Raw genomic sequence first — 18213 nt, 5'->3', positions numbered from 1 at the left:
CATTTATGATTTTTTTTTCACTAATACAAAATGTGTTTTTTCAAAATATAATAAGAAAAATGGTGCAGTTCAAACGCTCAAAATTGACGCAACTCAAATGAGTGTTAAATTTAATTAAATTTATAATTTTTTATTTGAAAAACTAACAACTGGGAAACAAATTTGTTCCTTAATGTGATCATTTGGACAACTTTTTCCATAAGAACTTCTAAAAAACATAAAATAACTTTCCCTTAAAACATTTTTTAAGAATCTTTTTAAAATATTATTGTTGAAAAAACAAACGTTCTCATTCAATAGAGAGAGCACATCATTGTCCCCATAGCTTAAAACATGCCTATATCTCTTTTATTATCCTTATAACATTTTGAAATTGACATTGGATTACTGTGAAAATGTAAGAGCTAAATTAAGAATGGCTGCTACATATTAGCTTTCAACAAAGTTTACAACATGATATAGCCATGCACAATACATTGTAATGTACAACCATATCTTTGTTGTATGGTTTATAAAACACAGAAAACATTCACAGAGAAGAAAATGATCTTAATCACATATATCAAAACACTGGCCAGACATGTTTTAAACTCCACCTTTTACCACCACTGGATCTTCAGCAAAACAGAAAAACCTCCTACTGAAAGAAACATCAAAATAAATGGGAACAAGTATTATACAAGAAGAAAATAATATGTTACAAATAATTTTAGAAGACAATATGTATATATCATCACTGTTGAAGTGAAGAAATATTCCTTTCAATTGCACTTTAAAATGTCCAAGTAAACCATGGCTTCCCAAAATGCAATATAAAATCTCATAATGTTATAATTTTTATGCTGAAGATAATAAAGTTTACCATCGTGCAGAAGTGTAACCTTTGTCCTCAAATGTAACAATAAAATACATACATGGATCTTCTCATCTTTAGGCTGCATCAACTAACCAACATTGTTCAAAAAAAAAAGTGTCTGTGAATGCTTCCATTGTTTCTCTAGATGAATTAAAAATGAGGGTAGAAAAGATCAAGAGACTTACAGTTCTTCGTGCAAAAAATTCTTGGTAGCACACAGCATGACCAATAGAATATGTTCAAAGATGCAACTAGTCATCACCATGAAGGAATCCAATATGCAAGGCAAGCCTTATTAAGCCGGTATCTGAAATAGTGAATGCTATTATAACTTGCCATGTTTCCAGAAAATTTGTCTGACCTGTCATGACAAGAACCCTCTTAATTTTGCCCCTTCAGTTCCTGACAGGTAGCACAAACTCAAGAAAGAAATTTTGTAACTATTATCTCCCTCTTAAACTCATGCTCTTACGCTTCTGGCTTAGGGCATAACGTCTAGCCATGCCATGATTATAGAATTTCCTCATATGTTCTGATAGCCTTTGAATCGCCTGGAGATCACCAATCACAGACAATTGCATCAAAAAGGAGTCAAAATTTTTATATGGCAACTTTATTCCTCTGTTTATAACTTCTTCCAAAAGAAAACAAGCATCTTCCATCTTATTGCAGCTAAATAGCCCCTCGATCATCACACAGTATGTGTCACTGTCTGGTCTGCAGCCCCTGTTATCCATTTCCTGCCAAGTCTCAAATGCCCCATCAGGATCATCCATCTTAAAAAACATTGAAATCAGCATATTGTAAGTCTGAACACTAGGAATGCAACTCAATTCAATCATTTTTCCATATAATTTAAGGGCTTCCTCAGACTTCTTATTGTCACAAAGGACCTTGAGAAAACAATTATAAGTAACAATATCAGGTCGATAACCCTTGTTTCCCATCTCTTCCAAGAACTTGTAAGCTTCATCTACCTTTCCACACACACACATTCCCTCAATTATTTCCTTATATGTTGTGACATCAGGAAGACAACCACTGCAAATCATATGCCCTATAAGTTTAAAACACTCCTCCATTCTATCATTTTGCGCAAGAGCCACAATTATAATCGCATAAGTCTTGGCAGTGGGGGAAGATATAGTTGAACCTTTTGTTCTCATAAACTCAAAAAGATCAACAGCCTCTGTTATCATACCAGCTTTGCAGTATGTATCAATGGCTGTGTTGTATGTGAAATTGTCAGGTCTATGACCCAGTTGAATCATTTCCTCCAGTAGTTGCATCCCTCTAGTTGGGTTTCTAACCCTACACCACCCAAAAACTAATATATTATATGTTTCTGCATTAGGCTTGACCGTTTTCCTCATTTTCTTATATAGAGCTTCAGCATCCCCAACCAAACAACACTTGCACAGAGCATCCAACAGCAAGTTAAATGCATTTATTTCCGGTTGTGTCTTCACCCTTATCCTCCTCTTCTTTGCAAACTTCTGCACATGAGTAAGATACTTCTCAGTATACTTTCTCAAAATCGTCATCAGAACTTCAACCGGAACAGTAATCTTGTCATTCCTCTTCATATATTCCAACATATCACAAACTATCCGAAACTGTTTCACCTTGTACTTAGTACTAGATAGGATGTCCATCATATCATTATAAGCACGGCGCTCGTGTGAATAATTCTCCTGATGACCAGCCCAAGTGAAGAACCTAAATGCAATTTTTTCATCATATCTAAGCTTATGCAGCACCCCAATAACCAAAGGAGTGGACAATGGGATCCCCAATTGGCCAAGAGCCTCCTCCAAATTGTTAAATCCAATTAAATTATCCATTATAGTGTTATAAACCTTATCAGCGTCACTTTCTAAACCACTACCCTCCACCATCGTGCTATACACCTTACCAACATCGCTTTCTAAACCACTATCCTCCACCATTGTGCTACACACCTGATCAATTTCACTCTCACAACAACTAAGATCTTGATTCATGAAAACAATTTCTGAACAGTAATTACGATTGGGGATATAACAAGCAATATAGCAGTTCAAGGGCAATGAATATTGAATGAAGCGCACACGAGAATTTTTATTATCAGATAACAATGGCCTTTGGCAATGAACAGAATAATGAGAGGGTGAAAACCTTGTTGAGTGAAGTGTCGTTTCAACTTGTGCGAGAACTTTGTTTCTGAAGATTTGACGATAATGGTGGATGCACAATGAAAATGAAGGAGTTTTCAGATAATTCATGTACCTACGAAACATACCCATCATTGTAATTTTGGTGTGGGAGTTGAAGGCAATGAAAGGAGAGTGAGAGTGGGTTCAGAAATTAGTAGTAGATGAAAAAGATGGAGTTTTGATATCTGGGTAAGTGTGGAATTGCTGTTCGGTGATTAGGAACAGAGGGAACGAGAGATAGCAGAGCTTACTGCGGAGGAAGCTGATGCTTCAAAGCAGCCTCCCTTCCACTACAAAAAGGGGCTGAAGGAAATGCAGTGTTTGTGTAATATTTTCTCACATTTTATTATAATTAATATGACTTTTTTTTTTGTATTTGACGTTGGTGAATTTTTAATAAAGAAAATCGTGCCATTATTTTTATTTTTGAAGATGGAGACCATGAATAATTTGTGTATCTACCTATATATGAATTTAATTTTAGAGTTGAATCCGGTTTTGATTTCATATATTTTTTTTATATATAGTTTTAGTTTTTTATTTTAATTTTTTTAGACTAATGTTTTTTTAACCTTATGTAATGATTAACAAAAAATAGATACAAGGTTAGTGGTAATTATATTTTTATAAGAATTAAAATTGTATTTTCGTGTAACTGTGAAGAAAAAAATAAATTATATGTTAATTTTAATCCATTGAATTTAATTATATTCCTCGGATTATATGTATTGTAGACAGTAAAAAATACTTATTCAATAAACCTTGAATCAACTCAATTCAAGGTGTGAATTATAGTTGAGTAAAAGGAAAATTACCTAATTTAAGTTTCTAAAACAAAATTATAGTCTTATAAAAAATTGACTTTTTCTTTTAATTTTTAAATTTCAATATATAGGCATATATTTAAACTCTAATATTTTGTTTGTTTTTATTTGAGTATTTTAAAATATGATGAAAATTTTCTCGTTTCCTTTCAATACATTCTCTCAAATTCATCTTAAAAAGCAGATGCACTCTAAATAAAACATAATGTGAATCTTTCACTTATTACTTTTGATATTATTGGTTTTAGAAAAAAATTACAATATATTTAACCTAAAATTTTAAAATAATAATTATGTATTATTTATATAAAAAATTTCACATTTATTAATAATAAGACTAATTTATAATTTATAAATAAATGTAAATTTTATCTTATAAATTAATTTTATTAGATTGAATTAACTAAATTTATTATTTATTAGACTTGAATTAAATTTAAAATTCATTTTTTAATAGTTTATTTCATTTTTTTTATTTAATTAGAGATTTTGAAATTACCTTAAATGTCTGAAAGAATGGACATGTGTTATCACCTCTCTGTCTAAATGTTTTCTTTGAACTAATATTTTTCAAGCAAATTCTAATTTTTTTTTATTGTCCACACCTCACTTGTTAAATCTTAGTTAATGAAGTCATTCAATTTGTATTTGTTTTTTAAATAGGTTGTTTTGTCTAATTGTCATTAGGTGAAATTAGTCACAAACACCTAACAAGAATTACAGTCTATAACCAGTGATAAGCACGTTTGACAGAGTAAGTATAATTTATTGAATATTGAAACTGATTTATAAGACCTACATTAAATATTCATTTACCAAACTTAAACAACACCAACAAATATTTTCTCATTTATTCCATTACTCTCCTTACATTTTCTTTTCATTTTTCTCATTCGATCTTAATTAAACAACACAATATTCTTCTTCTCTGTTTTTTTTTTCTCCACTTATGTTTGAAACACATAAATTTTTTAAATTTATTTGATCTTATTTTTTACTCTTTTTTTTTGAAAAAATATAAAAATTTATAATTTTATAACTATTTTATCCTTGTATTACATCTTAAATATGAAACGAACGTAAAAGTGTGTAATGTAACATTGTTCCTGGTCTTTTCCTTCGTTAAAAAACAACTCATACATTATATGATAACAGTGGCTTTTCATGGTTAGAAAAACTTTGTCTTAGGCAAGAACAACACAGGCTATTAGAATCTGTCATGCATTGGCATTGCTTATTGCTACATAGCCATTACACACACACAACATGCACAATGATAATAAATCACCACATCAAAGTGGCCAAAAGGCTAGCAAGCTCCAAGTTTCTTCCCCTCCAGAAGTCTCTTCCAGTAGATAGTAATCTCTCTCTGAGTCTCTATATCACTCTTCTTGACCTTCTGATTAGGATCAGTGGTGATGGGTGTGACATGAGCAGCATCGGTTGTGATGGGGCTAGGAAGTGTGTCTAAGAGCTTCACAACCTTGTCTATGTCTGCAGCCAGTCTCTCAGCCAAACCATGGTTGAAATCCTCCCTCACCACCACCCTCAGAACTGCAATGTGCTCTGCATCTGGTGGCATTGTGTAGGCTGGAACTATCCACCCATATTTTCTCAGCTGGTCTGATATCTCAAACACCGAGTGCTGGCTACTGTCTTTCAAGGAGAAGGCCACAAGTGGCACCCCTATGTCCTTCGAGATGATGTTGAACCTCCCTGTTCTCTCAATTCCTTTCCTCAGAGTTCTTGCATTGTCCCAGCAATTTTCCATGATGTTTTTGTAACCCTTTTTGTCAACAAGAATAGCAAAAAGCATAAGACAAAATAGGTTTTGCACAACATGTCTCTGTAATACACTTTTAAACAAGTGAGCAATGATTACCTCAAAGCCAAGCCGAATAAATTGGTAATACTGAGCAATGATTTGACTGGATCCTGTTAAAAGAAACACACTTACACGAGAAAGACAACAGAAAATAATACATGTAAATACACTAATTGCATAAAAGATCAAATAGCTCATACTACCTTTGGAGAAATTCAATGTGAAAGTTGGCTGATCAGATCCAAGATAATTGATGTGAAAAACAAGTTCATCTGGCAAGTCATCCTTACTCTTCCAGACAACCCAACCAACACCAGGGTAGACAAGACCATACTTGTGACCACTAACATTGATGCTTTTCACCAATGGCAAACGAAAATCCCACTCTAGATCAGGGTAGAGAAATGGAGCAATAAATCCCCCACTTGCAGCATCTACATGAATTGGGGTATCCCAACCTGTCTTCTTGTTCTTTTCAGTTAGAAGTTCATTGAGAAGTTTCACATCCTCAAATTCTCCAGTCATAGTTGACCCCAAAATGGCTGCAACACAGATGGTGTTCTCATCCACCATTTCAACTGCTTTCACTGGGTCCATCACATAGTATCCCTCAGTGAGTTTCACTTCCTTGAGCTCTACCTCAAAGTACCTTGCAAATTTTTCCCAACAAACCTGTGAAGAAAATTTAAGAGAATATCATACATTAAGGTCTAAAGGCCCCAAAATCTGGCACATAGTTAAAAGGTGGTTATGGATACTGGTAAACACACCTGCACATTAGCCCCAGTAACTATGTTGGGCTTATCATATGGTTTGCCTTCTGCTTTTCTCTTTGTCTGCCATTTCCTTTTGAAAGCCAAACCTGCTAACATTATTGCCTCAGATGATCCCACAGTTCCAACACCTACTGCAGTCTCTTGTTCACTTAGAGGAGCATGAAATAGATTTGCTATTATATTGACACACCGATTCTGCAGAATTCAACAAAACTTTTAATGTACCAGTCATTGCAAAGACTCCAAAAGCATTGATGTTGTAGTCCATTCAAGATTTTGGTTGCAGAACATATCTCAAAGAAGAAGAAGAATCAAGTTACTCCAAAACTAACTCTAGAAGAGTTTCACCTTATCCTTATCTTATATTTTCTATTAATCCAAAAGTTAAAGATGATTGCTTGTTAATTCATTAAATAAAGAGAAAATGAAGACCGATGTGTTATGATCATATGAAGACACCAAATTACTAGGCAAAGTGGCAGACCTGAAGCTCAGTGGTGACAGGATACTCATCCATGTCAACATAGTTCTTGTTAAGTGAGGCCAATATGAGCTTTTCACACTCAGGCTCCATCCAAGTGGTCACAAATGAGGCCAAGTTGAGCCTTGGTAAGCCATCCAACATCAACTCATCGTTTATTAACTGATAAGCAGCATCCTTTGGTATAGAGTTATCTGGCATCTTGAACCTGCATTCAGCATTTCCACCCCAACCCCATCACAACAAAGAGACCTCATTCAATAGAAATCAAACTTCCTCTCTCTTTTTCTGCTCTCTACGCTTTCCTCCACAGAATGGACCAACAACAACTAAATGTGAAATTCTAAGAAAAAAGACACATACTTGGGAATAGGTTGCCGCACATATCTGGAAGCAAACGTTGATGATAGACACTCATCTTGTTCATCTGGGTGTGTGGCAGCGGATGTGATGACCATTTTGAATATGGTTTCTTCTCAACCAATGAACCTCAAGTGTTACACACTGAACTCTGAAAGAGATAGAATCTCCACTTATATTTGAAGCTGGGAATTTTCTCTTCTTTTTAGTTACTAACTGCTATTTCCAAGCATAAATTCCCTGAACTGCTATTTCCACAAGGATAAATTCCCTGAACTGCTATCATGGTAAGATATTTTTCTTGCTTTAACTGTACCCGTTCAACTTTGTGTGGTCCATGCACATCCACAAATGTTTGCCACTTGAATACAGTATCGATGATATTGCTGACATTGTATTTTCATCAAGCCTTAACTTAACATTTTTTCTGTCTTTCTTATTACGTTATCTCATTTATTACATTTTCTACTCTTTTTTTCTTGTTTCCCTATCTCTCAGCAATCATGTTTCATTCCTTAATGCTATAACAAGTTCAATTAGCAGTGAACGATCCATCACGATAAAGGTATTACTCTAACATACTCTTTTCCACAGTGATAATTGAATCTGTGAGATCAAGAATATAATCTCAGTTTTCAGTATGAGCTGATCCTAATAGATTATTCTCTTGTAGTTGAAAGGAGTCAAGTAGAATATTTTGAATTATATCAATTATATCAATTATATTTAATATTTCATCTTCAAAATACATCAGCCATAGGTATATACAGGCATGAGATACTTCGAGTTCAAAAGTATGGAGTGAGTAGAGTGAACATATAAGAAAGTGAAGTTTCTGACTGATAATTTCTTCCATGATTCTGACCCTGGTTCAAGTGTGAGTCATGGTGCATCATCATCTATTATGATAACACAAATCCATACAATTTACATGCGTATTGATTGATGTTTTTTTGTTTCAATCACAGATATTTTTCAGTCTTGTGGTGAAGAATAATCCTTCTCACAGCAAAGTAAATCTCATCTTTAAAAATGGTCACTTGTATTACAATGATGTTTTATAGCTTTAATAAATATTTTGATGTTATCTCTACGAAAATAAGATTTATGGGATCAGTGTCGGTCCAAGGTCACATCGTCCTTATGACTTTAGTATTATTGATCACGTGCTTTAGATTGAAACAATCTTTTGCATCGTCAATTCAGATATTTTATTGGATTTTTTGTATTATGTATATATTGTGTCTTTAAAATATATTAGTTTTGATATATTATGAATTTTTTTAATATATTTTAAAATATTAAAATTAGATACATTTTGAAAGCATAATACCAAGAGTTTAGTAAAAAAATTATTTTTACGTTCTTGAACATTTAGAAATTATAATTAAATAGCCTTATGATTGACATTTTTTTCTGATAAAAATATCTTATATTTAAAATTAAGTTTAGTTTGTAAGCATTAAACTATTTATAAATTTAACACATCATTTATATAATAAAACTATTTTTGGAAAATACATGCATTGATAGTGCCATTTTTACACTCTCATTTTAATCATGTGTTTGGGAATTTGTTAGATTCATCGTAACAGTTATTCCTCGTTGTAAACATGTATCATTTAGAGAATATAATATAATATAAAAAAATATCTTAAATCAATTTTTTAGTTCAATTTTTAATTAAAAAAAGAGTTAGCAGTTGGTCAGGTTAAAGCTCTAATAATTTAGATATTTATTTTTGGCTTAAATGCTTATTTCGGTTTTATGTTAAGAGGTGAACTTCTGTTTAGTACTCAGTTTTTAAAAATAAAGACATTGGGTTCTTATGTTAGGAAAAATATATGAATAAGGTCTACAAAGAAAGAACAAGTTCAACAAATTATCAAAGAAAAAATGAACAACAAAGAGAAAAAGCTCATCAAAGAAAAAAGTGAACAAGAGAGAGAAAAAACTCATCAAAGAAAAAACTGAACAATAGAGAGAAAAAGCTGGAGTCAGCATGGACTTAATGTCGTTGCTGTCAACTTAACGAACAAGACCTTATTCATACATTTTTCATAAGGACCAATGTCTTCATTTTTAAAATCGAATACTAAACAGAAATTCACCTCACGAACATTTCAGTCTTTATTCTTTAACGTAAAAAAAAATGCACTTGTTTAGAAATACTTAGAAAAATCTAAAAAATTTAGAATAATTTAAAAAGCAGATAAATAATTAAACCCTAATCTTAAAGCATTTCAGCCATATGAAAACTAGCGTAAAAAAAAGGTATACAAAGTTTGTTGTGAAAACGACATCAGAACTCTTTGTACCTTTGTTCCTTTCTCCACCTAAGGTTACTTTTCAGTATCCACTGCAATGTTTACAAGTGGCAAGCTCAATGATTAACACTCAAAACCTACTTTCACTAAGCAAAACACTTAAGAAACTTAGGGTAGATATACATCTTTCACAACTGATGGTCTTTCCAGAGTGAATGGAAGTAATTGAGATATGAGATTCAGGATTCCCATTGAGATATTATATGAATTAAGCATATGTACGGTTTATTTAGTGATAAATTTTAAAAGGAGAATGTGAGAAATTTTCAGTTAATATTGAAAAGAAAAGGTAACACACGATGTTAGAACAGGAAAACAATTTTAATTAGTATATAGAAGTCAAATTGCAGCCATTTGATTTTAAAATCGTATTTTTTTTTGTTTTAAAAATCTTAAAAAGAAGTATTACTTTTAAATATATTCTACTTTTATATTAAAATCATATTATTTTAATTAGAAGTATTACTTTTAAAATGATCTTTTCTAAATGTATATATAGATACGTTTGTCGTTTTAGCATTTTACTGTTACTAATCCGTAGTTAAACAAGAAAGTTTACAAATCCCACTAAATTGATGAAATTTTCATTATTATAACGATTTTAATTAATGTTATATAAATTCATAATTTATGTAATCAAATATATTTATATAAATAATTCTTCTTGAGGTGGAAAATGAATGTTGTATATTCTTAATTCATTTAATAATCCTCAATAATGTGACTTGTCGTAATAATATATCAAACTATTTTTTTGATGAAAAAATTTACCAACCTTTACAATTCAACGAGAAATTGCACATACCTGGACTTTGGATCGGGTCAGAAACCTTCATAGACCATTCTTTTAAGCATTTATATGTAATGTATATAGTTACAATCTTTTGTAGACATGGTTAAAAATAAGTACTTAACTTATATAATATTTGAGTTAAACAAATTGTTACTTTTAATATATTTACTTATAGAAGTCAAATTTATAAATAAACAGAAAAATAATTTTAATGAAATGATTTGGCATAATTCTTTTTATATATTAGATTATTTAGTAAATGGCTAATATATTATATCATTATTATAAACTAACAAACTTTCGAATTCGATGTATTTAATTTTTTATGTATTATGATAAAACTGTTACTTTATTTCCATATTTAAACTCATTAAACCAAATATTTATTTACAATTTTCAAATTATACTTTTTAGACAAAATAATCACTAAAATGTTTTATTTACTTTTTAATATTAGACAAATTAACTGTAAATAACACAAGCATAAAAAAGTATAAAAATACTCATGCAAACAACAAAAATCATCTTATGAAAAATGTTAACTTCTATAATTATATATTATCAATATGAAAATTCTCTTCTTTAACTTAAGCTCAAAAAAATATTACATCAGTTCAAAATATTAATCCCTAAACACTGTAACATAGACAAAGAAAAAAAATACTTGGATTAAAATACTCTCCATTTATAATTATTATTCGTAAATCATTCTAAATTTTCATTCTTTTCAATTACTCACACCAACAATATAGTAAAAATTTGCTACAATTATAGTAATATATATTATAATTCTTTCTAACATATGGATTACTTTGTTTATCCAATCCAACCGAGGAATACGATTACAAAAAATAAATGTAAAAAGGAAACAAATTAAAAATTTTAAAAACCGTTATTTATAATAGAAGAATTAATGGACAGTGCATATTATTTGTAGTTTGATTTCAATTATTCTAAAGAAGAAATCATATTTACGCTACAATCTTTTATAATATTTTTTTTCCACAACTATAAAAAGAAATTTGCAGCCAATGATAATATCTTTTATAATACTCATAACATGTCTTGCAGGGTACCTAATATCAAATTCAATGTAGCCAAAGTTTTGCAGTCTCTTTTTCCAATTGTTGATCAGTCTGTGAGTAGCTTCCATTTAAGCTTTCATCTTTAACATAGTTACTTGGACTACAATACAGTATGGATCTCTAAAATAAAAAATCTAGTATTTTGAAAATTAATCAGAGAACTATATTATGTATTAATTTGGTTTTAGAAATATTGAGATACAGATTAATTTTTGTTGTAATTTATTTTATGCTACTTTGAATTGGTTGTTTGTTGACTTTATCACTATAATTATATTATGTATCTAAGTCTGGTAAGAACAGATACAGAAAATTACCACCTCAAAAACCAGAGAGAAAATTTCCTTAGACAAAAACAGATACGACTATAAGAATCTGTCATGCATTGCCGTTTCTTATTGCTACATAGCCATCACAAACACACATGCACATAAATATGAAAGCAGCACCATCACTCTCAACAAGGTTATCAAAAACCAAGATTTGGTAACCCTAGCATGCTCCATGTTTCTTGCCACCCACAAGTCGCTTCCAGTACAAAACAATCTCTCTCTGAGTTTCTGTTGCACTCTTCTTTATCTTCTCACTAGCCTCATTAGTGATGGCTGTGATATGAGCAGTTTTGTTAGAGACAGTGCTTGGAAGTGAGTCCAAGAGCTTCATAACTTTTTCTATGTCAGAAACAAGTCTCTGAGCCAAGCCACGGCTGAAATCCTCCCTGACCACCACCCTTAGGACTGCAATGTGTTGTGCATCTGGTGGCATTGTGTAGGCTGGAACTATCCAGCCAAATTTTCTCAGCTGGTCTGATATCTCAAACACTGAGTTTTGGCTACTGTCTTTCAAAGAGAAGGCCAAAAGGGGCACCCCTATATCCTTGGAGATGATGTTAAACTGCCCTGTTCTCTCAATTCCCTCTTTCAGAACTCTTGTATTCTCCAAGCAATTTTCCATGATGTTTTTATAACCCTTATGTTCACAAATATAACCAGATGTAATGTCAGAAAACAGATAATGACACAAGGATAACAGCGTATGATCATCAATTGTACTATTCACATAATGAAGCAAATATAGGACAGTGTTAATATCATGTATAATGCAGCTGTTATTTCTATAATAACAATGTTAATCAAGTACCCTCTTCAAAGACATCTTCATTAGGACATGAGAAAATAGAGAAACAACCAAGAAATTTGATGCAACCCTGCATTGATATAGAACATTGATGTTGATGGCTGTAACTGTGTTGAAAGCCATTCTTCTCATGAATTTCATGTTAATGATTTGTTAAAGATACACAACTCTAGGGTCTTATGGGAAGACTCCTATCAGAAAGAGAGAACCAAATCCCATATGTCTCAACATACAGCTATAGCTGAAATATTTAATTTCATTATTAAGTGAGTTCCTTATGATAAAAAAAGGCAAATGGAAAAGGTAAACATATATAAATAACCTCTTTTTTATGGGAAATTATGTCTTTGTATATATCTTGGAACTTAAAATAAAGATGCTGGACCAAGATGATAACATGTTTACCTCAAAGCCAAGCCGAATAAACTGGTAATATTGTGCAATAATTTGACTGGATCCTGTCAAAAGAAATACAAAGAAATGGGAGACAAGAAAAGAAAAGTATCATAAGATATTCAGATGATTGGAATAAAAACCAAATAACATTAATTGAGGTCCCAATGCTTATTACTACAAAAATCTAATAATCAAAATACTTAAAGAATTGGATCAATGTACACAAGCAACATTAGCACTTTAGCAACTTCATAACTTCATAACAATTATGTATCTAGCATCTACTTTTTTAAGACAGCAAGGGATAATACTGAATCAGATATAACATAATACTAAGCTGAATACGGTAGTTGCTGCATGTATGTAAACAGAGACAGAGAGAAATAGGTTTTTGAAAATAGCTTTCAATTGCATTTTGAGCTGAATATTTTGGCAGTGAGACATATTCGAACCATGCCTAAAGAGCATATAGATATAAAGATACTGATTGCATGAAAAAATCAAAATACATGTATTAATTCATCATACCTTTAGAGAAATTCAATGTGAAAGTGGGCTGATCAGAACCAAGGTAATTGATGTGAAAAACAAGTTCATCTGGCAAGTCATCCTTACTCCTCCAGACAACCCAACCAACACCAGGGTAGACAAGACCATACTTGTGACCACTAACATTGATGCTTTTCACCAATGGCAAACGAAAATCCCACTCTAGATCAGGATACAGAAATGGAGCAATAAAGCCCCCACTGGCAGCATCTACATGAATTGGGGTATCCCAACCTGTCTTCTTGTTCTTTTCAGTGAGAAGTTCATTGAGAAGTTTCACATCCTCAAACTCTCCTGTCATAGTTGACCCCAAAATGGCTGCAACACAGATGGTGTTCTCATCCACCATTTCAACTGCTTTCACTGGGTCCATCACATAGTATCCCTCTGTGAGTTTCACTTCCTTGAGCTCTACCTCAAAGTACCTTCCAAATTTTTCCCAACAAACCTGTGAAGAAAATTTCAAAGAACACACAGGATTACATATTTACGTGTGCCTGTTTCCCACGACATGATCATGCAGCTAACACAATTTAAAAGTTGTTTAAAAGTTCATACAATCAAGCACAGTTCGAGACCCACCTGCACATTAGCCCCAGTAACTATGTTAGGCTTGTCATATGGTTTGCCTTCTGCTTTTCTCTTGGTCTGCCATTTCCTTTTAAAAGCCAAACCTGCTAACATTATCGCCTCTGATGACCCCACAGTTCCCACACCTACTGCTGTCTCATCTTCATTTATAGGAGCGTGGAATAGATTTGCTATTATATTAACGCACCGGTTCTGCAGAATTCAACAAAATGAAACTAATCAGTCTTTAACTCTCACACTTCATCTGAAAATAATCATAAAATGATACATATACAAAATCAGTCTTTAAAACCCTGATTTTAAAGGACTGAGATACAACATGGACTTAGAGTGTTAGAGTCATATAATAGAGACACCAAACTACTCAGAGAAGGAACACACAAACCTGGAGCTCAGTGGTGACAGGGTACTCATCCATGTCAACATAGTTCTTGTTAAGTGAAGCCATTATGAGCTTGTCACACTCAGGCTCCATCCAAGTGGTCACAAATGAGGCCAAGTTGAGTCTTGGTGTGCCATCCAGCATCAACTCATCGTTTATAATCTGATAAGCAGCATCCTTTGGTATTGAATTCTCTGGTATCTTGAACCTGTTGAATTCATTTCCATCCCAAACCCATCAAAACAAAGAACCTCAGAAATCAAACCAAAACTTCCTATTTTCTTGTTCTCTATGTTTTCTTCCAACAAAAATAAGTGTGAAGTTCTAAGAAAAAGGAAGATATACCTGGGAATAGGTTCACGCACATATCTGGAAGCAAAGGTAGAAAATATGCTCTGTGCTTGTTCATCTGGGTGTGTAGCAGTGGATGTGATCACCATTTTGGATGCTTTCTTCCGAGCAAATGCTCCTACGAAGTGTGAAATCAGAACTATAAAGATAGAGATAACCGCTTACAGTATAAGAGTGGAGTTTTCTCTTCCTTTTCATTAACATTTAATAAATAAGGAAGAAAAAGCACTTTTAACAGTTCCATTTGAGTAAAATCTAGAAGGATAAACTCCCTTCAATAACAAAGATTATTGCTTTTAACATTACCCTATTAGCTGTATCTGCTTCTTTTCAACCATAGTGATGATATCCATTCCTATATATATATTTTCATGTAACTTTCACTACTTTTTTCACTCTTACCTCGTTCATTCCATTTTCTACTTCTTTTCATGTGCATGTACTAACAATGTCATATCAACAAGATTTACGAATTTTTTTACTTCTTTACCTCATTATATTAGCTGTTGTTACATTTCATTTATCTCTGAAATGCTTCTCAAAATATTGAGTGTAAAATGTAATTGTGCATAGTTTTAATGAAGGTAATATGCATGTCCATGAGTATAACTTGCTGGTAGGTAACAAAAACTGATTATATTATATTATCTGCAAAAGTATGCATGATGTATTCGGGTTCAGATGAACCAGATGGTGACAGATGAACACATAGATGTCACTTTTATGCATGATTTTGACCTTCGGTTCAAGTGTGAATCGTGTTCATCTATTATTCTGACACATGTATCAGTTCTAAATTTTATACCAAATTTTTGTTAGGTCGAGTAGATTTCTTTTCTATAGAAAAAGTAATTAATGATTGATTTTGTCTATACTGTGAGTACTTACAGTGGGGAACTACTGTGAGTTTTACATCAATGATGCTGTGTTTCTTTCTATATACTGTTCAAACAGAAGGATTAGAAATAAAGACAAATTTTAGAAGATAAACCTTCTCTTATAAAATGAGTACATTTGAAAAAAGAGAAAGGTATACACTAATATATCATAATTAATTATATATAAAAAAAATTATCTTGATTATGTGAATAAAGTATAAGTATGGACTTTTTTCATCAACTCTATTATAAAGATTTTAATATTATATTATATTAAAATAAAGTAAACATATTAAAATAATATGTAAAATAATCAATTTTTAAAATCCAAAAAATTATCTGATCGAAATACAAAAATGAAATATATATATATATATATATATATATATATATATATATATATATATATATATATATATATAATTTGAGATATCTTATATATTCATTTTAAATAAATATTTCCTTATTTCTATGAATATTACATGCACTTTCAACTTTTTTATTATATGCAACTTTAAATAATACCTTATTATATACACTTTAAATATCTTATTATATGCAATTTAAAACTATATACACTTTAAATATCTATTATATGAAATTTAAATAATATGCACTTAAAAATTATATAAGATTAGATTTCTTTATTTTTATAAAAAATATCTTATATATATATATATATATATATATATATATATATATATAAAATATAATCCACTTTTCTATCTTTCTATATATTTTTTCTACTTTTTTAATTAATTTATTTATATATACCTCTTATTTATTTATTTATTTATTTTTATTAATATATGTACTACTATAAATAAATATAAGAGAGATAAACCAATGCAAACTTACAAACTTTTGATTCATAAAATATAATTCAATAATTTAATTTTGAAGTGTTTTATATACAAGTTAATTGATTTTTACTGTGAGGATCTACCATTAAAAATATGTTACTCTTTCATCTTTTATCATTCTTTCATCTTTTGTCATTTTTTATTCATTCAATTGAAACTTTCATGTTGTAATTTTATTATCTCTTTTTTTTTCTTGTGCATAATAGAATTATTAGATAAAAATTATACAATGTTATTTGAAACTTTCAATTCTTCAAATTGTATAGTATTTTTTTTCCTTTTCTTTTTATATAAAAAACCACTTCTCCTCCATATTATATTTCATAAAAATATGATAATTTTATTTCTTCATTTAATTATTTCAATTTGACATCTTTTTAATCTTGAAGTTTTAAAATGTTAGTATTTGTGTGTTTAATGTTTCATTACTAGTTATGTTTGACATTATAATAAAACATAGAATTAAAATAAAAGTATTAAAATCATAAATAAAATATTTAATTTATTTTAATACATTCTTATTTTGAAATATAATATCTTTATTTATTAGAATTTTATAATAAATTTTCATTTTAACTTAATTTTTTTTAACATCAAATTATATTTTAAATTTTTTTATATCAAATTATTTTACAAATATATTAACATATGATTAATATTTTATTGCACCAATAACATTGATTAAGGTTTTATATTGAAAGTCTGTCAAATCTTTTATACAGATAACTTATATCTTAGAAGTAATCACTCTTTTTCATCTATCTTAGAAAAAAATATCTCTCAGTAATTCAATGGTTTATCTTGTTATCCGCATAAATAAAAATGTTTAAAACCCAATTATTATATAAAATAAATAAAATCAACAAGTATTAGTCTTTAAGATTTTATGTTAGAATTGTTCTAACTTTTTTATATGAGTAAGTCTATCTCTTTAATCTATTCTACTAAAAGATATAATTATACATATAGATGATTTAATTATAAATAATAAATAGTTATCTCTCTATGTACTAATAGATAAATGAATGTTTTTCACGTAAAATATGTTTTTGTCTCATAATTTTAAGTAAAAATTAAAATTATTTTTCTTTTGAAATTTTTAATTAATTTAATTTCTTATTTTTAAAACGATGTAAATTTAGTTTTTCTAACTAAAATTCCTTAATTTTTTTAAGGTTTTAATTGTATTTTTCAACTAATATTAAAAATTGTGTTAAACAATATAAACAATCAAATATTATCATAAAACATGTTTAAAACATCAAATAAATTTAATAAAATTTGGTTAAATAAAAAAATTAAATACATACATTTTAAAATGAAGAGACTAAACTGAATCAATATTTTAAATAATAACTAATTCTATTTTTTATTGAAAATTAAGAAATTAAACACATATTTCAAATAATAACTAATTCCATATAATCTTTTAAGATTTTAAGAGATAAATGTTTTAACTTTTTTTATATGAGTAGTCTATCTCCTTAATCTATTCCACTACAAAAAAAATTAATTATATATATAGATGATTTAGTTATAAATAA

General features: G+C 30.1%; 3 protein-coding genes across 6 annotated transcripts; all 3 read right to left on the bottom strand.

The window, feature by feature from the left end:
- Window positions 1-396: 396 nt before the first annotated feature.
- On the bottom strand, window positions 397-3363 carry LOC124822198 (Pentatricopeptide repeat (PPR) superfamily protein). 4 transcript variants are annotated; one of them, XM_047294174.2, is made up of 3 exons: window positions 1042-3363; window positions 863-944; window positions 397-640 (listed from the first exon to the last, which is right to left on the bottom strand). In XM_047294174.2, the coding sequence occupies exon 1, from the start codon at window positions 3142-3144 to the stop codon at window positions 1300-1302; it is 1845 nt and encodes a 614-aa protein (XP_047150130.1). In that variant the 5' UTR covers window positions 3145-3363; the 3' UTR covers window positions 397-640; window positions 863-944; window positions 1042-1299. The 4 variants fall into 4 exon arrangements, with proteins under 4 accessions (XP_047150130.1, XP_087967762.1, XP_047150131.1 ...); XM_088111636.1 differs by having other exon boundaries at window positions 397-637; XM_047294175.2 differs by having other exon boundaries at window positions 863-935.
- A 1600-nt stretch (window positions 3364-4963) lies between these two features.
- On the bottom strand, window positions 4964-7848 carry LOC124822197 (glutamate decarboxylase 5-like). Its single transcript, XM_047294173.2, has 6 exons — window positions 7321-7848; window positions 6961-7165; window positions 6471-6671; window positions 5904-6372; window positions 5758-5810; window positions 4964-5661 (listed from the first exon to the last, which is right to left on the bottom strand). Exons 1-6 carry the CDS (start codon window positions 7413-7415, stop codon window positions 5185-5187), a joined length of 1500 nt encoding a protein of 499 aa, XP_047150129.2. The 5' UTR covers window positions 7416-7848; the 3' UTR covers window positions 4964-5184.
- Window positions 7849-11813: 3965 nt separating this feature from the next.
- On the bottom strand, window positions 11814-15122 carry LOC124822196 (glutamate decarboxylase-like). Its single transcript, XM_088112121.1, has 6 exons — window positions 14923-15122; window positions 14581-14785; window positions 14187-14387; window positions 13584-14052; window positions 13065-13117; window positions 11814-12491 (listed from the first exon to the last, which is right to left on the bottom strand). The coding sequence occupies exons 1-6, from the start codon at window positions 15015-15017 to the stop codon at window positions 12015-12017; spliced, it is 1500 nt and encodes a 499-aa protein (XP_087968247.1). The 5' UTR covers window positions 15018-15122; the 3' UTR covers window positions 11814-12014.
- Between the last annotated feature and the right edge of the window lie 3091 nt (window positions 15123-18213).

Source organism: Vigna umbellata, chromosome 4 (assembly GCF_029865625.1).
Source record: "Vigna umbellata cultivar VRB3 chromosome 4, Vumbellata_1.0, whole genome shotgun sequence".
Lineage (NCBI taxonomy): Eukaryota > Viridiplantae > Streptophyta > Magnoliopsida > Fabales > Fabaceae > Vigna > Vigna umbellata.
Note: the sequence above shows the minus strand (reverse complement) of the source record. Positions and strands in the feature narration are given on the sequence as shown.

Excerpts from the sequence above, each read along its gene's own strand:
- LOC124822198 (XM_047294174.2), bottom strand. The coding sequence starts at position 3,144 with ATGATGGGTATGTTTCGTAGGTACATGAATTATCTGAAAACTCCTTCA.
- LOC124822197 (XM_047294173.2), bottom strand. The coding sequence starts at position 7,415 with ATGGTCATCACATCCGCTGCCACACACCCAGATGAACAAGATGAGTGT. Across the intron at positions 6,373-6,470 it reads TTACTGGGGCTAATGTGCAG|GTTTGTTGGGAAAAATTTGC; the intron begins GTGTGTTTACCA and ends TTTTCTTCACAG. Across the intron at positions 5,811-5,903 it reads CACATTGAATTTCTCCAAAG|GATCCAGTCAAATCATTGCT; the intron begins GTAGTATGAGCT and ends TTCTTTTAACAG.
- LOC124822196 (XM_088112121.1), bottom strand. The coding sequence starts at position 15,017 with ATGGTGATCACATCCACTGCTACACACCCAGATGAACAAGCACAGAGC. Across the intron at positions 14,786-14,922 it reads GTGCGTGAACCTATTCCCAG|GTTCAAGATACCAGAGAATT; the intron begins GTATATCTTCCT and ends TGAATTCAACAG. Across the intron at positions 14,053-14,186 it reads TTACTGGGGCTAATGTGCAG|GTTTGTTGGGAAAAATTTGG; the intron begins GTGGGTCTCGAA and ends TTTTCTTCACAG.